This window comes from Amphiura filiformis, chromosome 7 (assembly GCF_039555335.1).
Source record: "Amphiura filiformis chromosome 7, Afil_fr2py, whole genome shotgun sequence".
Lineage (NCBI taxonomy): Eukaryota > Metazoa > Echinodermata > Ophiuroidea > Amphilepidida > Amphiuridae > Amphiura > Amphiura filiformis.
In genome coordinates, this window is record NC_092634.1 from 64853176 (window position 1) to 64866909 (window position 13734).

At 35.4% G+C, this 13734-nt stretch overlaps 1 protein-coding gene across 1 annotated transcript in view; it reads right to left on the bottom strand.

The window, feature by feature from the left end:
- Nucleotides 1–13734, bottom strand: part of LOC140157475 (uncharacterized) — a 149744-nt gene that overhangs the window by 106036 nt on the left and 29974 nt on the right. Inside the window, exons 16-21 of the mRNA XM_072180680.1 lie at nucleotides 8063–8169; nucleotides 6918–7003; nucleotides 6350–6413; nucleotides 3842–3924; nucleotides 1006–1069; nucleotides 365–408 (exon numbers count right to left, since the gene is read on the bottom strand). Of these exons, the coding sequence (XP_072036781.1) occupies nucleotides 365–408; nucleotides 1006–1069; nucleotides 3842–3924; nucleotides 6350–6413; nucleotides 6918–7003; nucleotides 8063–8169 (448 nt within the window). The remainder of the gene's footprint in view (nucleotides 1–364; nucleotides 409–1005; nucleotides 1070–3841; nucleotides 3925–6349; nucleotides 6414–6917; nucleotides 7004–8062; nucleotides 8170–13734) is intronic.

Genomic DNA, 13734 nt, shown 5'->3' on the forward strand with positions numbered 1-13734 from the left:
TTATGCCAATTTTTGCATTTTTCTCAAAAATTAGAGCACATTGGTGACAAGTAAGATATGTATCTTATAGGGGCAAGGACTACAACTACTGTACTGAATATTCAGCAACTCAAAGCAAGTAGTTATTGATTTATTGATCAAATATTGGTTTTCCCTCATTTTTGACTGTAACCCCACAACTGTTGTCAGTGCTGAAATAAAATTTACAGTGCAGTAGTTGTAGTCCTTGCCCCTATAATATACATATCTTACTTGTCCCCAATGCGCTATAATTTTAAAGAAGAATGCTAAAATATGTACAAATTTGGGCAGGGGTGTAGTACCCCCTTAAGTAATGTTATGTTATCAAGTGTTTATTGCTTACCTTCTTCTTCTTAGGCACTTCATTTGCACCACTCTTCATCACTGCTGATTATGGACATAAGAATTAACAACATGAAAAGATTAGTATGGTGAACAATTATTATCTTTTTACCAATTAAATTGCTCATTATCACCATAATTGTGAAATGTATTACATTTATTTATTTATTTATTTATTTATTTATTTATTTATTTATTTATATACTAATTTACTTATTTATATATTATGTATTATTTGGCTTTCACAAATCAAGCTTGTTTTGAAAGTTGTTTATTTCTATTTTTGGTAGTGTGTGTCACCTGAAAATAGACGAGGTTATTGATTGGTTCATTAGAAATGTGTGGGTGATATCATAAAAGAAGGCAAATGATCATTTTTTTCTGAAAGGCATTTATATAATATTTTCACTATGTTGGCTAAAAAGTGGGATCCATTAGAACACTCGGACAGGTTGTGTCAGTCAGGAGTTAACACCATACTCTTTTTGAAACTGACTGCGAGCTACCTGTCCAGGTATGACTCATCTGTACATGGGAATGGCGGCTACGTCCCATTCGAAGGACGGAATTCTCTCATGGTTCATATATCCAATTCTAATTGCCCCATAGAGAGCAGAGGTCAACATCTTTGTGGCTGCATACCTTTTGTGTCTGTCAACATAATTGGCTGCACTGTAGTTTCTGCAACATTCCCTGATTCACGTGTCTGATAGAAATAAAAACAACGATATGCAAGGAAAGATTGAAAGAAAGGTATAGTGTCACTAAAGCTTTAAAAAATTTTCAGAGGATTAATAAGTGTGATTTAAGAAAGTGGTATATTGTCAACAAATAAGTACACAAGTAATACATAAATCGTTTAACCGCATTGTTTAGCTTATGCATGAAAGAGCCCTAGACCATTCTTTTAAAGCTAACACATTTAAAACAGTAAGTCCTAACTCTTTCCAGTGGATGGATCAGCCTGGTGTTAAGAAACACCAGGGACCACCGCTGCTACCGTTTCTGTCACAAACCACATACAGAAGAATCATGCACCATCACTTTTGGTCCTGCCGGGCCCCGAACACACGACCCCGTGGTTAAAAAGCGAGCACGCTAGTGTATCGACCAAAAAAGAGATTTTCCCCATCTATGGTCAAAATTATAAAAAGGCGACAAAGAGGGCAAAGAGGGTACCTGCTTCCGGTAATAATCTGGTCATAAAACTTTAACCTTGCTCAATTAAATTAGGAATTCTTCTGCTGAGAAATTCTTAACTATATAGTAATAGCATGTATAGTGAACCTCATCTTGATTTCTAAAAAGAAATATACATAACCAAAGTCATACTTTTTTTATAATATTCAAAACTGTGAATATCTATAAAAACTTGGTGGCTCAGAAAAGAGCAGTTCAGTATTATGGTGAAAAATTATATTTTAACCTGTGGGATCAATAAGATTATACCTATTTTTAAATACCGACTGGTAAAAAAAGCATCAAGGCTGCAAGCCCGGCAGACTTCCTTAGTGAGGAACTAATTATTAACGCGGCTCTGCACTCTAGACGCTGTTCTTCGCGAAATTGTGCTTTTTTTGATATGTATGTACTTATTTGTTATGTTTTTATAAATACAAGATAAGAAAATCCAGCTTTTTAAACCCCAACTGCACAATTTTATGGATTTTATTTAACTATTTCACTCGTGTTTGCAATTTAAAAGGAAAGAAAATCTACGCTGTACCAACGGGGTACACGAGCGCAACAACGCATCGCGCTGCGTAGTCGGGCAATTTGTTAATGCACACATACGCTACGCATACACGACGCTTATCTGCATGCGCGGCGCATCCTGTGGAAGCACCATGGAAACACTAATTTTACAAAAACCTAGTGGTCAAAATGTGATTTTTTTTCAAGTTCTTTCCCCCGATTTAAATATCAAGTTATAAACGGATTTCCCTAAAATTTCTCAAGGGGCTATGGATTTACCCGATTCTCACGTAATATAAGGTAGAAAAATGAGAACTGCTGCATTCTCCTGTGAGATTCGATGAAAGTGCAAAATGTGACCACTTTAAATTTCAACGGCCATTATTTCAATGTTCATTTACTCGGTAAAATGACGATTTAGGTACACGATATCTCAATAAATACAGCATCTATAGGTAAGCAACTTTGCTCATCGTAAAGGCATGATCGACTCAAGAAACCGTTCTAATTTTTTTATAATTTGGTCTATTTCCTATTTTAGGCATCATTTTGTGCAAATAGCCATTTGTGAATTTTGTTGTTTTTACACCAAAATCTGTATTCATAATAAGATTCGTTGATGTCTTGCCTTTATAAAAAATGTATAATTTTATATATATATCTTGCGTGAATATTTACAATGTTATGGCACTTTACTACATGCATGTCTGAAAGTACATAGCTGCCTTAAGACTGTGAGTCCATTCGAGGTTTCAACATGGCGACTGTGAGTCCTCCCTGGACTCGAAATTGATACTGAGTCCTCAGTGAGTCATGACTAGGACCCGATACAGAATGGCGTTTTTACTGAATACATCGCTATTTATTATATATCTGCTGTACTCCAATTGGTCGGGAAACCGGGATGCTCGCTAATATGGCCAATCAGAGACGCTGCTGTTTTTCTCGCCGTTTCTCGTTTATCTACGTAGAGTTGGCTAATATCTTAGCATCATATTTAATTAAGGGGTGGGGTATGAACATTTGGACAGTATTTATTGTGGGACAGTAGAGCACATCAGACATATCGAATATTGCATTCTGAATACGAAAAATGTCCTTCTGATATCAAATAATTTTGATTTTTTGAAATTCGCAATGTAATACACATTTTATGGCAAATGATTAAAAATGATATTTCTGATATTTAACAGTACTCAAAGTAAGCTTTATAAATCTGATGATTTATATCTAAAGTGTATGTAGGTGGCATGAAAAGCCGACGATCAATTGAAAATTTTGACCTTTCGCATTGAAGATATGGATTTTTTCCCAAAACACCAAAAAATTAGGTCTTTTGGGAAAAAAATCCATATCTTCAATATGAAAGGTCAAAATTTTCAATTGATCGTCGGCTTTTCCTCCCAGCTACATACACTTTAAGAATATGTCATTAGATTTATAAAATTTACTTCGATGACTGTTATATATCAAAAATGTAAAAAATATCAAATTTTAATAATTTGTCATCAAATTTGTATTATATCGTGAATTTCAAAAAATGAAAACTATTTGATATCAGAAAGACATTCTTCGTATTCAGAATGCAATTGATATGTCTGATGTGCTCTCATGTCCCACAAAAATACTGTCGAAACGCTCATTCCAAATCCCTTAAGCCAGTCTATACCAGTAATATAATTTAAAATAATGTAAAATTTAATACATGTTGTCTCCTGAATTTTACAATAAAGTTAAACATGACAGAAATTAATTAAACTTTTAAAACTTTTAATTGACTCACCATGGTTTTCTTTTCTCTATCACTGTCTTGTTTTGATTGCTCTGGAGAATGTTGTCCGTGTTCTTGGTCCAAAGGTGGAACTGCTGGATATATTCAAAATCAATAGTAACAGTTTTAATTCCTATTCGATAGCTGCCTGTCAGACTCGGTCATACATTTCAGTCCATGTAAGGGCAAAAGGCATAATCATATATAAGTACAAGTTTTGGTAAGTACGAGTTTTGGCAAGAATTTCAACTTTTACGATTGCACAACTAAACATGTGAACAAACAAACATTCTACAGCGTTTGTAGTACAGCGACCAATTTTCATGTTCATCAAAATATATTACTTTTCATTTGAGTCGTTGAACATTATTATGACTTGCTTGTAGTTGATCTTTCTTCTTCTGACAAACAGGGCTTGACTTGGTATTTATGGATATGAGCAATCAGGATAAACAGTACAAACAACTGCGCACTACAAATATCAATTAATGATGTTTACCCCCAGCCTAATATATCATACAAACAAGGGAAGAGGCCGCTATGCATCTGGCACTGGCTTGCCCACAAGATTAGATTAATGATACTTAATCGTTATTCTTAGGGTCTTATTTTGTCAAGTTGTTTTCTTCTTTCTTTTAGACAGTCGTTGTAGACGATTGTCTACTGTATCTCTCCAATATCTTCTTCAACGACTGTCTACTGTTTCTCTAGTAGTTGTAGTCCTTGCCCCTATAAAATATATATATCTTACGTATCACCAATGCGCTATAATTTTTGAGAAAAATGCACAAATTTGCACAAAATTGGGCAGGGGTGTAGTACCCCCTTAAGGTCATTACCGGTGCCGGAAAAATGGGATTATATGGGAAAAATCAGCAATATCGGTAGGGAAGAGAAGATCCATTGTTGGTATACAGATAGAACATTACATGTACAGGAGAACTAAAGTGTTTTTGACAAAGTTCAATGTTAAATTTGTCAACATCCATCGATTCAATAAATATTATTATATTAATAGAATATACTCTGGAGGTCATTTGAGGTCATAAGTAATCAGGTGTTAAACTATAAACTGGAATAAACTACATACTACATAGGTGGGGAAAACAACTTCTGATAATTGTGTTCAAATGCCTTACCCATCATATTTATAATGCACCATCATATTTATCTTCTCAATTTACTTATTAGGCAGTCTCTTCATACTCGTGGTACTAGGAGCCAAACTTTCATAAATTTAAAGAACATCTAATTAATTAAATGTTTTGAAAGAAACAGATTGTTTAAGGGCTGGGGTATGAACGTTTGGACATTATTTATTTTGGGACATTAGAGCACATCAGACATATCGAATTGCATTCTGAATACGAAGAATGTCATTCTGATATCAAATAATTTTGATTTTTTGAAATTCGCAATTTGATACACATTTTATGGCAAATCATTACAAATTTATATTTTTGATATTTAACAGTACTTGAAGTAAACTTTATAAATCTGATGATTTATACTTAAAGTGTATGTAGGTGGGATGAAAAGCCGACGATCAATTGAAAATTTTGACCTTTCGTATTGAAGATATGGATTTTTTCCCAAAACACCAAAAAAAATTAGGTCTTCGAGGACTGTTATATATCAAAATTTGAAAATATCAAATTTTTATAATTTGTCATAAAATTTGTATTATATTGTGATTTAAAAAATGAAAATTATTTGATATCAGAAAGACATGCTTCGTATTCAGAATGCAATTCGATAGGTCTGAGGTGCTCTCATGTCCCACAAAAATACTGTCGAAACGCAATAAACGCTCATTTTGGATCCCTTAAGAACAACGAAAAGGATTGTCATGTTAACCAATAGTGCGCATTGAGTGGAGTGAACTTTCTTTCAAACTTGGAATGAAGTGAATTGACGCTTCAAGTAAAATTAGTGTATAAGATGCAAAACAAAATGAGCTACACGCTGATTTTTAGATTATTGGATTTTGATACCTATTTTTAGACTTATGCTCAAATTCATTCACCCGGTAATTTTTTATGGGACAGCCTGTATACAATGATGTCACTTGGTCACTAGGACCAACTCGATGTCAAAGGTCGTTATGGCCTATTTGATTTCCTGTTATTTTTACTAAAAATTCTATTCCTTCACATGTTCACTTTCACATTGCACAATGACGTCACTTGCATATATGCATCAGCCATACCCAGAGTCTATAGAGTATAAAATAATTGGGGTCAGAGGTCATTAAGGCATTATTTCAAAGCAATTTTCTGCATTACCTTTGCCATGTATGGCAAGGCATTTGGCTAGATACAGTTGTCTAAATAGGCCTATGCCGTATAGCTGGGCTAATTGGTTATGTCTAAGGGTCGCGCACAGTGTGTAAGAATAACGAAAAACCTCATTAGTTTGATCTTGTGCGCCAGTTTGTAATGTTTCTGTGTCCCAGTGTACGATACGTAAGCCTCTTTCCTTGTTTTTTGCTTGTTACATAATACATTTACATTGTCTTACTTGGAAATATTTCTGTATCCTTCAGAGGTAAATGTTTTCTTTCTTCTTCTGGTCCAGGAGTTGACTGTTGTTAAATGAAACAAAGGAAAATGCTAAAATGCAAGATATATATTTAAAAGCAGCTCTGCAAACCCTGCATGTATTGTTTTAAGAAATTCAAAAACAGAAGTTGGCAACTTAGGCCAAAGAAGTTCTAACCTTAGATCCCTTGCATACGGGTCACCAGCCGGTATCCACAGGAGTTTCGCTGCCCTGGTCAGCGATTCCCTGAGCATATTGCACTTGGGTGATTGTGTCATCGCATCGCATGAGATTCGTGCATGCGCAGTGGATATCCTCGTGGAATTTTGTGATATTTTCCAGTGTTTCTGGATTTTCAGAATTTAGAGGCTATGTTCTTTAGTACAGTAAAAACTTCGATGTTTTAAAAGTTAACAGATAAATACCTATCCACATGTCTTATTCATAGTCATAGACTACATGTAGCACAACTTTACAGATACTGTCTTAAGATGAATTTGTACTGTACATCTTTATTCAAATGGGATTAATTCAGCTGTTCTCATACCTTATCAATCAGAGTTGGGTCGAGTTTGCTTGCAGCTGCAAGTGCAACACCCCAGTCATGCTTTTCATCAAGTTGCTTGATATGGTCTAGATTTAAATGAATAAAAAAACCTGATATGCATATATACAACAAGATGAGATGATATCTGCTGCATTGTACAAATAAAGTATTGCTCTTCGTCATGTTTGCAATACACAAAAAATAATATAAATATTATGGAAACTGTGAAAGAGGCATAGACTAGAGACCAGGCAATCAAAATTAAAGAATTACGAACATTTTGAAAGTTAATTACATTTACATCAAGAAAATAAATAAAAACAAATAAAAATTAGTGTGTTTCTAATCGTACACTCCTACAAAGTCTGTTTGTAGCTGGCTATGGCGAAGGCTGCGTAATATACCTATTTTGGGGCCCATGATCCAAATATTTGGTTACATTCCAAGTTTATGTACTCGTACAGATTGTGCATCAAGCAATATGCCTTTTTATTTGAAAAACAAACAAAAAAACAAACAAAACCACAATAATGACAGCACTAGAATTTCTGGTATCAAATGTAGGCAAAATGTAAGTAAACTTTTCAATCTCTCTAGCCCAGTGGCGGGGGTGGCATCTATAAGATGCAATCTTAGACGCCTAAGATGCAATCTTAGACGTCTAAGAATTTCGCGGTAGACTTAACTCAACGAATGACAGGACCAGATGGACGGTATTGCAAATTTGATCAAAACGTACGACGGAAGCTGTAGCGATGCTCTCACTGGCGCCTGTTGTTGTTGGTCAGACCCTGTAGATGAATTGCAGGCTGTGTTGGCATGGTTGGCGGTCGTGTTATTTGGTCGAACTGATTATCCCGCCGTACTTTATGATCAATCGCTGCGCATGGTATCTGTAATACAAGCTGCTAGTAGTCTTCCAAAGTGCTTTGTGAGCTAGGCGAGCTATCATATTGGTATTACCGTCCATTACTTATATATCAATCTTAGACACGTAAGAAATCTAATTCGTTTATTTAAGTCTACCGCAAAATTCTTAGACGCCTAAGATGCATCTTAGACGCCTATGAATGCATCTTAGACGTCTAAGGTTAGGCGTATCTTAGGCGCATTTTGAAGGTATCCGCCATCTATACAATTCTAACCTTTTCGATCACGCTTAAGAGGCTTCCACTTGCTGGGTTCAGAAAAGGGAACACCGCAAGACTTTGAGGTATCGACACCATCAGTGATTTCTTCTCCTGGTTGAAATCTGTAATGATTTGTAAGTTTTGTGTAAATCACAGTTAAACATCTACACACATCACGCAAGTTCAATTCAGATAAATTCAGTTCCAATGAGCAAAGAAGAAGTAGTTTGAAATGAAGAATGTTTGATACTTGCATCTCTTTCAATGCCCCCGTTCAGTGCACTTTTGGATAGAGAAAGGTACAAATGCTGCGTGAATCATAGGAAGACCATCTAGGCTTTGAGTTGCAAAAGCTGTGACACTTGGTCTATTGAAATTTTAATATTTTCTTGAACTAAAACATGACCATATGGGAATTCTCCCCCGGAAAGACACTTGCTTTTGAATAGCGCAACGCCCAGAAACCCCCGAATTTTGCCAATGCTGAAAGACCCATTCCCCACATTTCTGGGTTTTTTCAGGCTATTTTCAGCCAGAAAGCATTTCCACAGTTCGGCGCTCCCAAAGACCCACCACCTCAAAATTAAGAATAAAGGGCCATTCTCAGAAAACAAGCTTTTTCTTCTTCAAATTTTTTACTTATATATATAAAAGTGGCGATATTTGGTTTCTCATTTGAAAACCCTTTTAAAAATAAGTAATACTTAGCACTCAAAATAATATAGTCCTTTCCGTCCAAAAATTATATTTTTGTAACATAGATGTATTCGATTCTGTATCTTTCCATTTAACCATATCTCTATCTCATTCCAAAAAGAAATGATTTGATGGCATTCCCAGAACGTGTGATCAGTTGTTAGTTTGACATAAATGACACTTTTTGTTCTCTTTAAGATTAACTAGCTTTAAATAACTATTACTTGGAATAATTCGATGAAGGATTTGATATTGAATGTATCTCATTCTTTCTTCAGTGGTAATTTGAAAAGGTGATGTCCAAATATATTCCCAATTTAGATTACCCAGATGATTAAACAAACGATCATAATAATTCTGATTAACTGGTTTTGTGGATTGTGACATGTTAAATTGTTTAGATACATCACGAGTTGTTAACTTCTTTACTTTAAACAAAATGTTTTTATCAATACTTTAACTGAGTTTTCCCAGAGTTTCAGAGAGTTTCTTTATTTCTAATTTCCATTCCTTTTGGTAAACTATATATAACACTGTAATATGTTACAAAATCGATACAGCGTCAATATTTTTCACATTTCGTATGAATAAAATGAAACTTTATCATGTATTCTATTACTCTTACGACTCATTATTCAAAATCGCGCACTGTGATTTGTTAAAACACGTCACGTGAGAACCCATTATTCTGCAATAATGGGTCAAGCGCCGTAACACATTCTACGCACAGCATTATGCTTGGTTACGCGTGCAATGTTTCCGCGATACGCGCTGTCACTTACGCCTACGCGCTTCACCTTGAAGTAAACAACTTAAAATATTTGTGACAAAAAATGAGATTTTCTCTTTAAAATCGCACTATTTTCGGGTAATAGAATAGAAATAAAGGGTGCAGCATTATCCTTTACACGAAAATAATGTGTCCTCGGCAGTAAAAACGTTTAAATAATGGGTTCGGCTGCGCCTCATCCATTATTTAAGTTTTTACTGCCTCCGACACATTATTTGCGTGTAAAGGATAATGCATTACCCTTTATTTCTTAAAAATATATCTTTAATCTTTGTCATCCTTTAGTCATACACGAGCTCTTTCAAGAAACTTGTTAACATCTTTAGAAAAGAACTTATTATAACTTAGTAGCATATGCAATACACCTTCCAATTTGATTGTTTCTTTGTTATTACATTCTTTAAAACTTCGCCAGCTTAAAATGACCTCTTTGTAAAACTGGGGGAAATTGACGAGAAAAACAGAAGCATCAACATTACATGTTAACAGACACTCCAGACCTCCTATTTTATTAAAGAATAATTTGGGACATCTTTCCATGGTGCATAACCTTCACTCAAAAATCTCTCTAGCCACATTATCTTTAATGCTTTGTCTGTATTGAATAAATTCACCATCTCTATTATCCGTTTTCTTTTGGTGCAATTAAAACAGAACGTTTGATTTTTTCTGGTTTTCCACTCCATAAGAAGTTATACAGTATCTTTTGAACATCAGATAACACATTTCCATTCACACAATCTGTGGACATTAAATAAGCCCCCAAATATCTAATTTGTCCTTTAATTTCGTGAGTCTTGGTTGAATATTATACTCATTACATGTTTTTACTATCATAACCAACAAATAAGCACAATATTTTAACAGGTTCCTTAGTTGGTTTAATGCCATAAACATAATCATTACATCACTGTGTATGCTCATACGTGTTGGTAGACAGTCAAGCATAGTGGATTTAAACTGTCATTCAACACAAACATATATACCTCAATATTTCGATGTGTACAACACACATCCTCATTTCTTGATACAAAAATCACTAGGAAAGAAAGTGGTTCACTGGACATCACAGTTTACCGGAAACCTACACACACCGACCAATATCTTCACTTCAACTCTCATCATCCGATCTCTCATAAACGTAGTGTCATAAGAACTCTCACTCCCAGAGCTAATACCGCCGTCACCGATCCCGAAGAAAGGGAAAAGGAAATGGAACATATCAAGGGTGCGCTTGGAAATTTTGGGTACCGCCTGTGGGCGTTTGACCTTTCCACCAGTCGAAATAAACCGCCACTCAAAATTCCAACCCTCCGGCATCAACATCTGACCTCCATCAACCAAGCAACAAGACTTTCATCACCCTACCCTTTCTGGACGGTATCTCGCAAAAACTTCAGCGTATATTCAAAACCTACGGGGTAGCCACCAGCTTTAAACCCCACACGACTATTCGCAAAATCCTTGTGTCACCAAAGGACCCAGTTCCAATTGAAAAACACCGTGGTTGCATATACCAGATTTACTGCACCGAGTGCACGAAATCTTTACATCGGACAATCTAGAAGACAACTGGGACAGAGACTTAAAGAACATAAGTCCACTGCCCCAAGCAGGACACCATCTGCCGTGTCTGAACACAGTACTGATACTCATCACCAAATTGACTGGGATAATGTTAAGGTTTTGAATCGTGAAGACATAGAATACCCCCGCCTGGTGCGGGAGGCCCTTCAAATCAGAAAACACACTCCAGCGCTCAACCGTGAGAATTTGAGCTCCATTCATTATAAAATGCCCTAATCCGATCAATAGAAAGGACATCAAAGGTCGAGAGCAGGACATTCAACTCCATCAGTTCATCATTGGAGCCCTCCTGATGAGGATGTGTGTTGTATACGTCGAAATATAATATATTTTGTGTTGAATGACAGTTTAAATCTACCTTGCATAATCATTACAGTTTCTAAGATTTCCTATTTTCATCATTTCCGTTTTCTCCAAATTTATCTTCAAACCAGACAACTTTTGAAGCTTATCAATTTCTCTTTATCAAGATTCTCCACAGATTTTGAATCGGATTAAAAAAAAAGTTGCATCGTCTGCAAAAATGGAGCACTTAAGCTCTACCCTATCACTTGAAAGTTCTATGCCATTAATATCCTTACATTTCAAATTTATTAAAGCCTATATTTCTATCACACACACGAATAATGATGTTGATATTAGAACGGGCATACTTGACGAACACCTCGTGTCAGATCAAACCAACCAGTAGAAAACCCCTTACTTATTACACAACTTTTAATATTTTAAATAAAAACATTTTACCCATGAAAGCAGGTTGGGACCTAAATTAAATGTTTTCAAGGTTGCCATAAGAAAACTCCATTCAACGGAATCAAAGGCTTTCTCCAAATCGGCAAAAAAAAACATACCAGGAATGTGGTTATCATTTGTGTACTGCACAAACTAAACGAATGTTTTCTTCAATATATCTATCTTTGACAAAGGCTGTTTGATGATTACCTATAATACTTGGTAGTACACTTTCCATTCGCTAGGCAATTGCTTTTGTACCTATTTTGTAATCAATATTTAATAATGATATTGGACGCCAATTTTTGATAAGCTTTGGATCTTTCCAGGCTTAGGTAGAAGAGAAAATATTGCTTGTGATTGCGTTGTTAAAAGTTGACCATTTAAGTAACCGAAATTTAAAGAATCAACTAAAACATTTCCAAGCAAATCCCAGATACATAGGTAAAACTCACTAGAAAAACCATCACTTCCAGGAGATTTATTTTTAGACATATATTTTAAGGTTTTGTAACATTCGTCCGAAGTCAAACGTTTTTCACAAACTTAAGCTCTTGCTGTTATGGAGAAAGCTTTGAAATTTCAATTTGATTTTAATATTCCACAATATCTTCATAACCTTCACCATCTTGTTTACTTGAGAAAAGATCTTCATAAAAGACTTTGATTTTGTTTTAAGGACATTACAAGTATTTCATCAATTCCCTTTTTTCCAGGTTAAAAAAATATTTAGAGCTTTTTCTACTTTATTATTACATTTTTCTCTTGATCTTACAATACTACCATTAGTATTTATATAACTTTCCTAATAGCTGATTGCTTGTACCTTATTGCAAGGATTGCTTCTGATGTACCACTAATAAAGCCATCCCAAGATGATTGGACGTTTGATGAGACTAAGTGCGTAAGTCTGATGCCAGGCGATAACTGATGACTACAAGCACCAGTGACAATGGCGGTAAAACAATTTCACCGGCTTCTCGCATTGTTTTACAGCCATTGCTGGTGCTTGTAGTTTTCTCATCAGTTATCGCCTGCAATATTATGTACTTAGTCTCATTAAACAAAACATCTTGCGATGGCTGAAAAGAAAGAGGGCAAGGTATACCAACTTGATGTGGGGAAACAAAATACAGACTAGACGGTATGCAGAGGGGGACAAAAAACTACAAAAGTAGGCATAGAAGTAGGTAATGTGCGATAGCCAAAAATTGCCCACAGAAGTGTTAAACCTGCAAAAACAACACGGATCAACAGGAATACAAAAGTGCACTGGAACAAGTGATGAAAATCACTATGCACATAAGCAGACATAGAGAACCAAACAACCAATTTAGGTACAGGCAAAGTTCGATGGCCAAAAATTGCCAATTAGCCCACAGAAGTGTCGGGAAAACAGTACAAAAGTGTACAATGATGAAATCACTGTGCAGACATAAGCAGACAACAACAAAAAGAAAACCGACGTTTCTAGCAGATAAACTGCTCTTCTTCAGGGTCAGACAAAATATAAAATCAAACAGCGAAAACTACATGCTGTAGTTAAAAAACAAATTCAAGTCAAAATCTGAAGGCAAGTTCAAATAGAACTCGGTAGCAAACACGACAACAAGCTCAGAGCAAAATAAGCTGTGTCTATACTCTATGAAAGCAAGTTTACTTGGGATGGCTTTAATAGTGATACAGAATCCATCCTTGCAAACATATTTTATAACAAGTACTAGCACTCTGATGTTAGGAAAGTTGACTCGGCTACAGTTACGTTACGAAATTTGAATAGGCACAGCTATGTTCGACTAGGCTATAACTATTATTTTGAAAGTTAACTATGCTAGAGCTCTAAAAGGAAAGTTGAAAATTTGGTCATTAGTGAGTTTCAGTG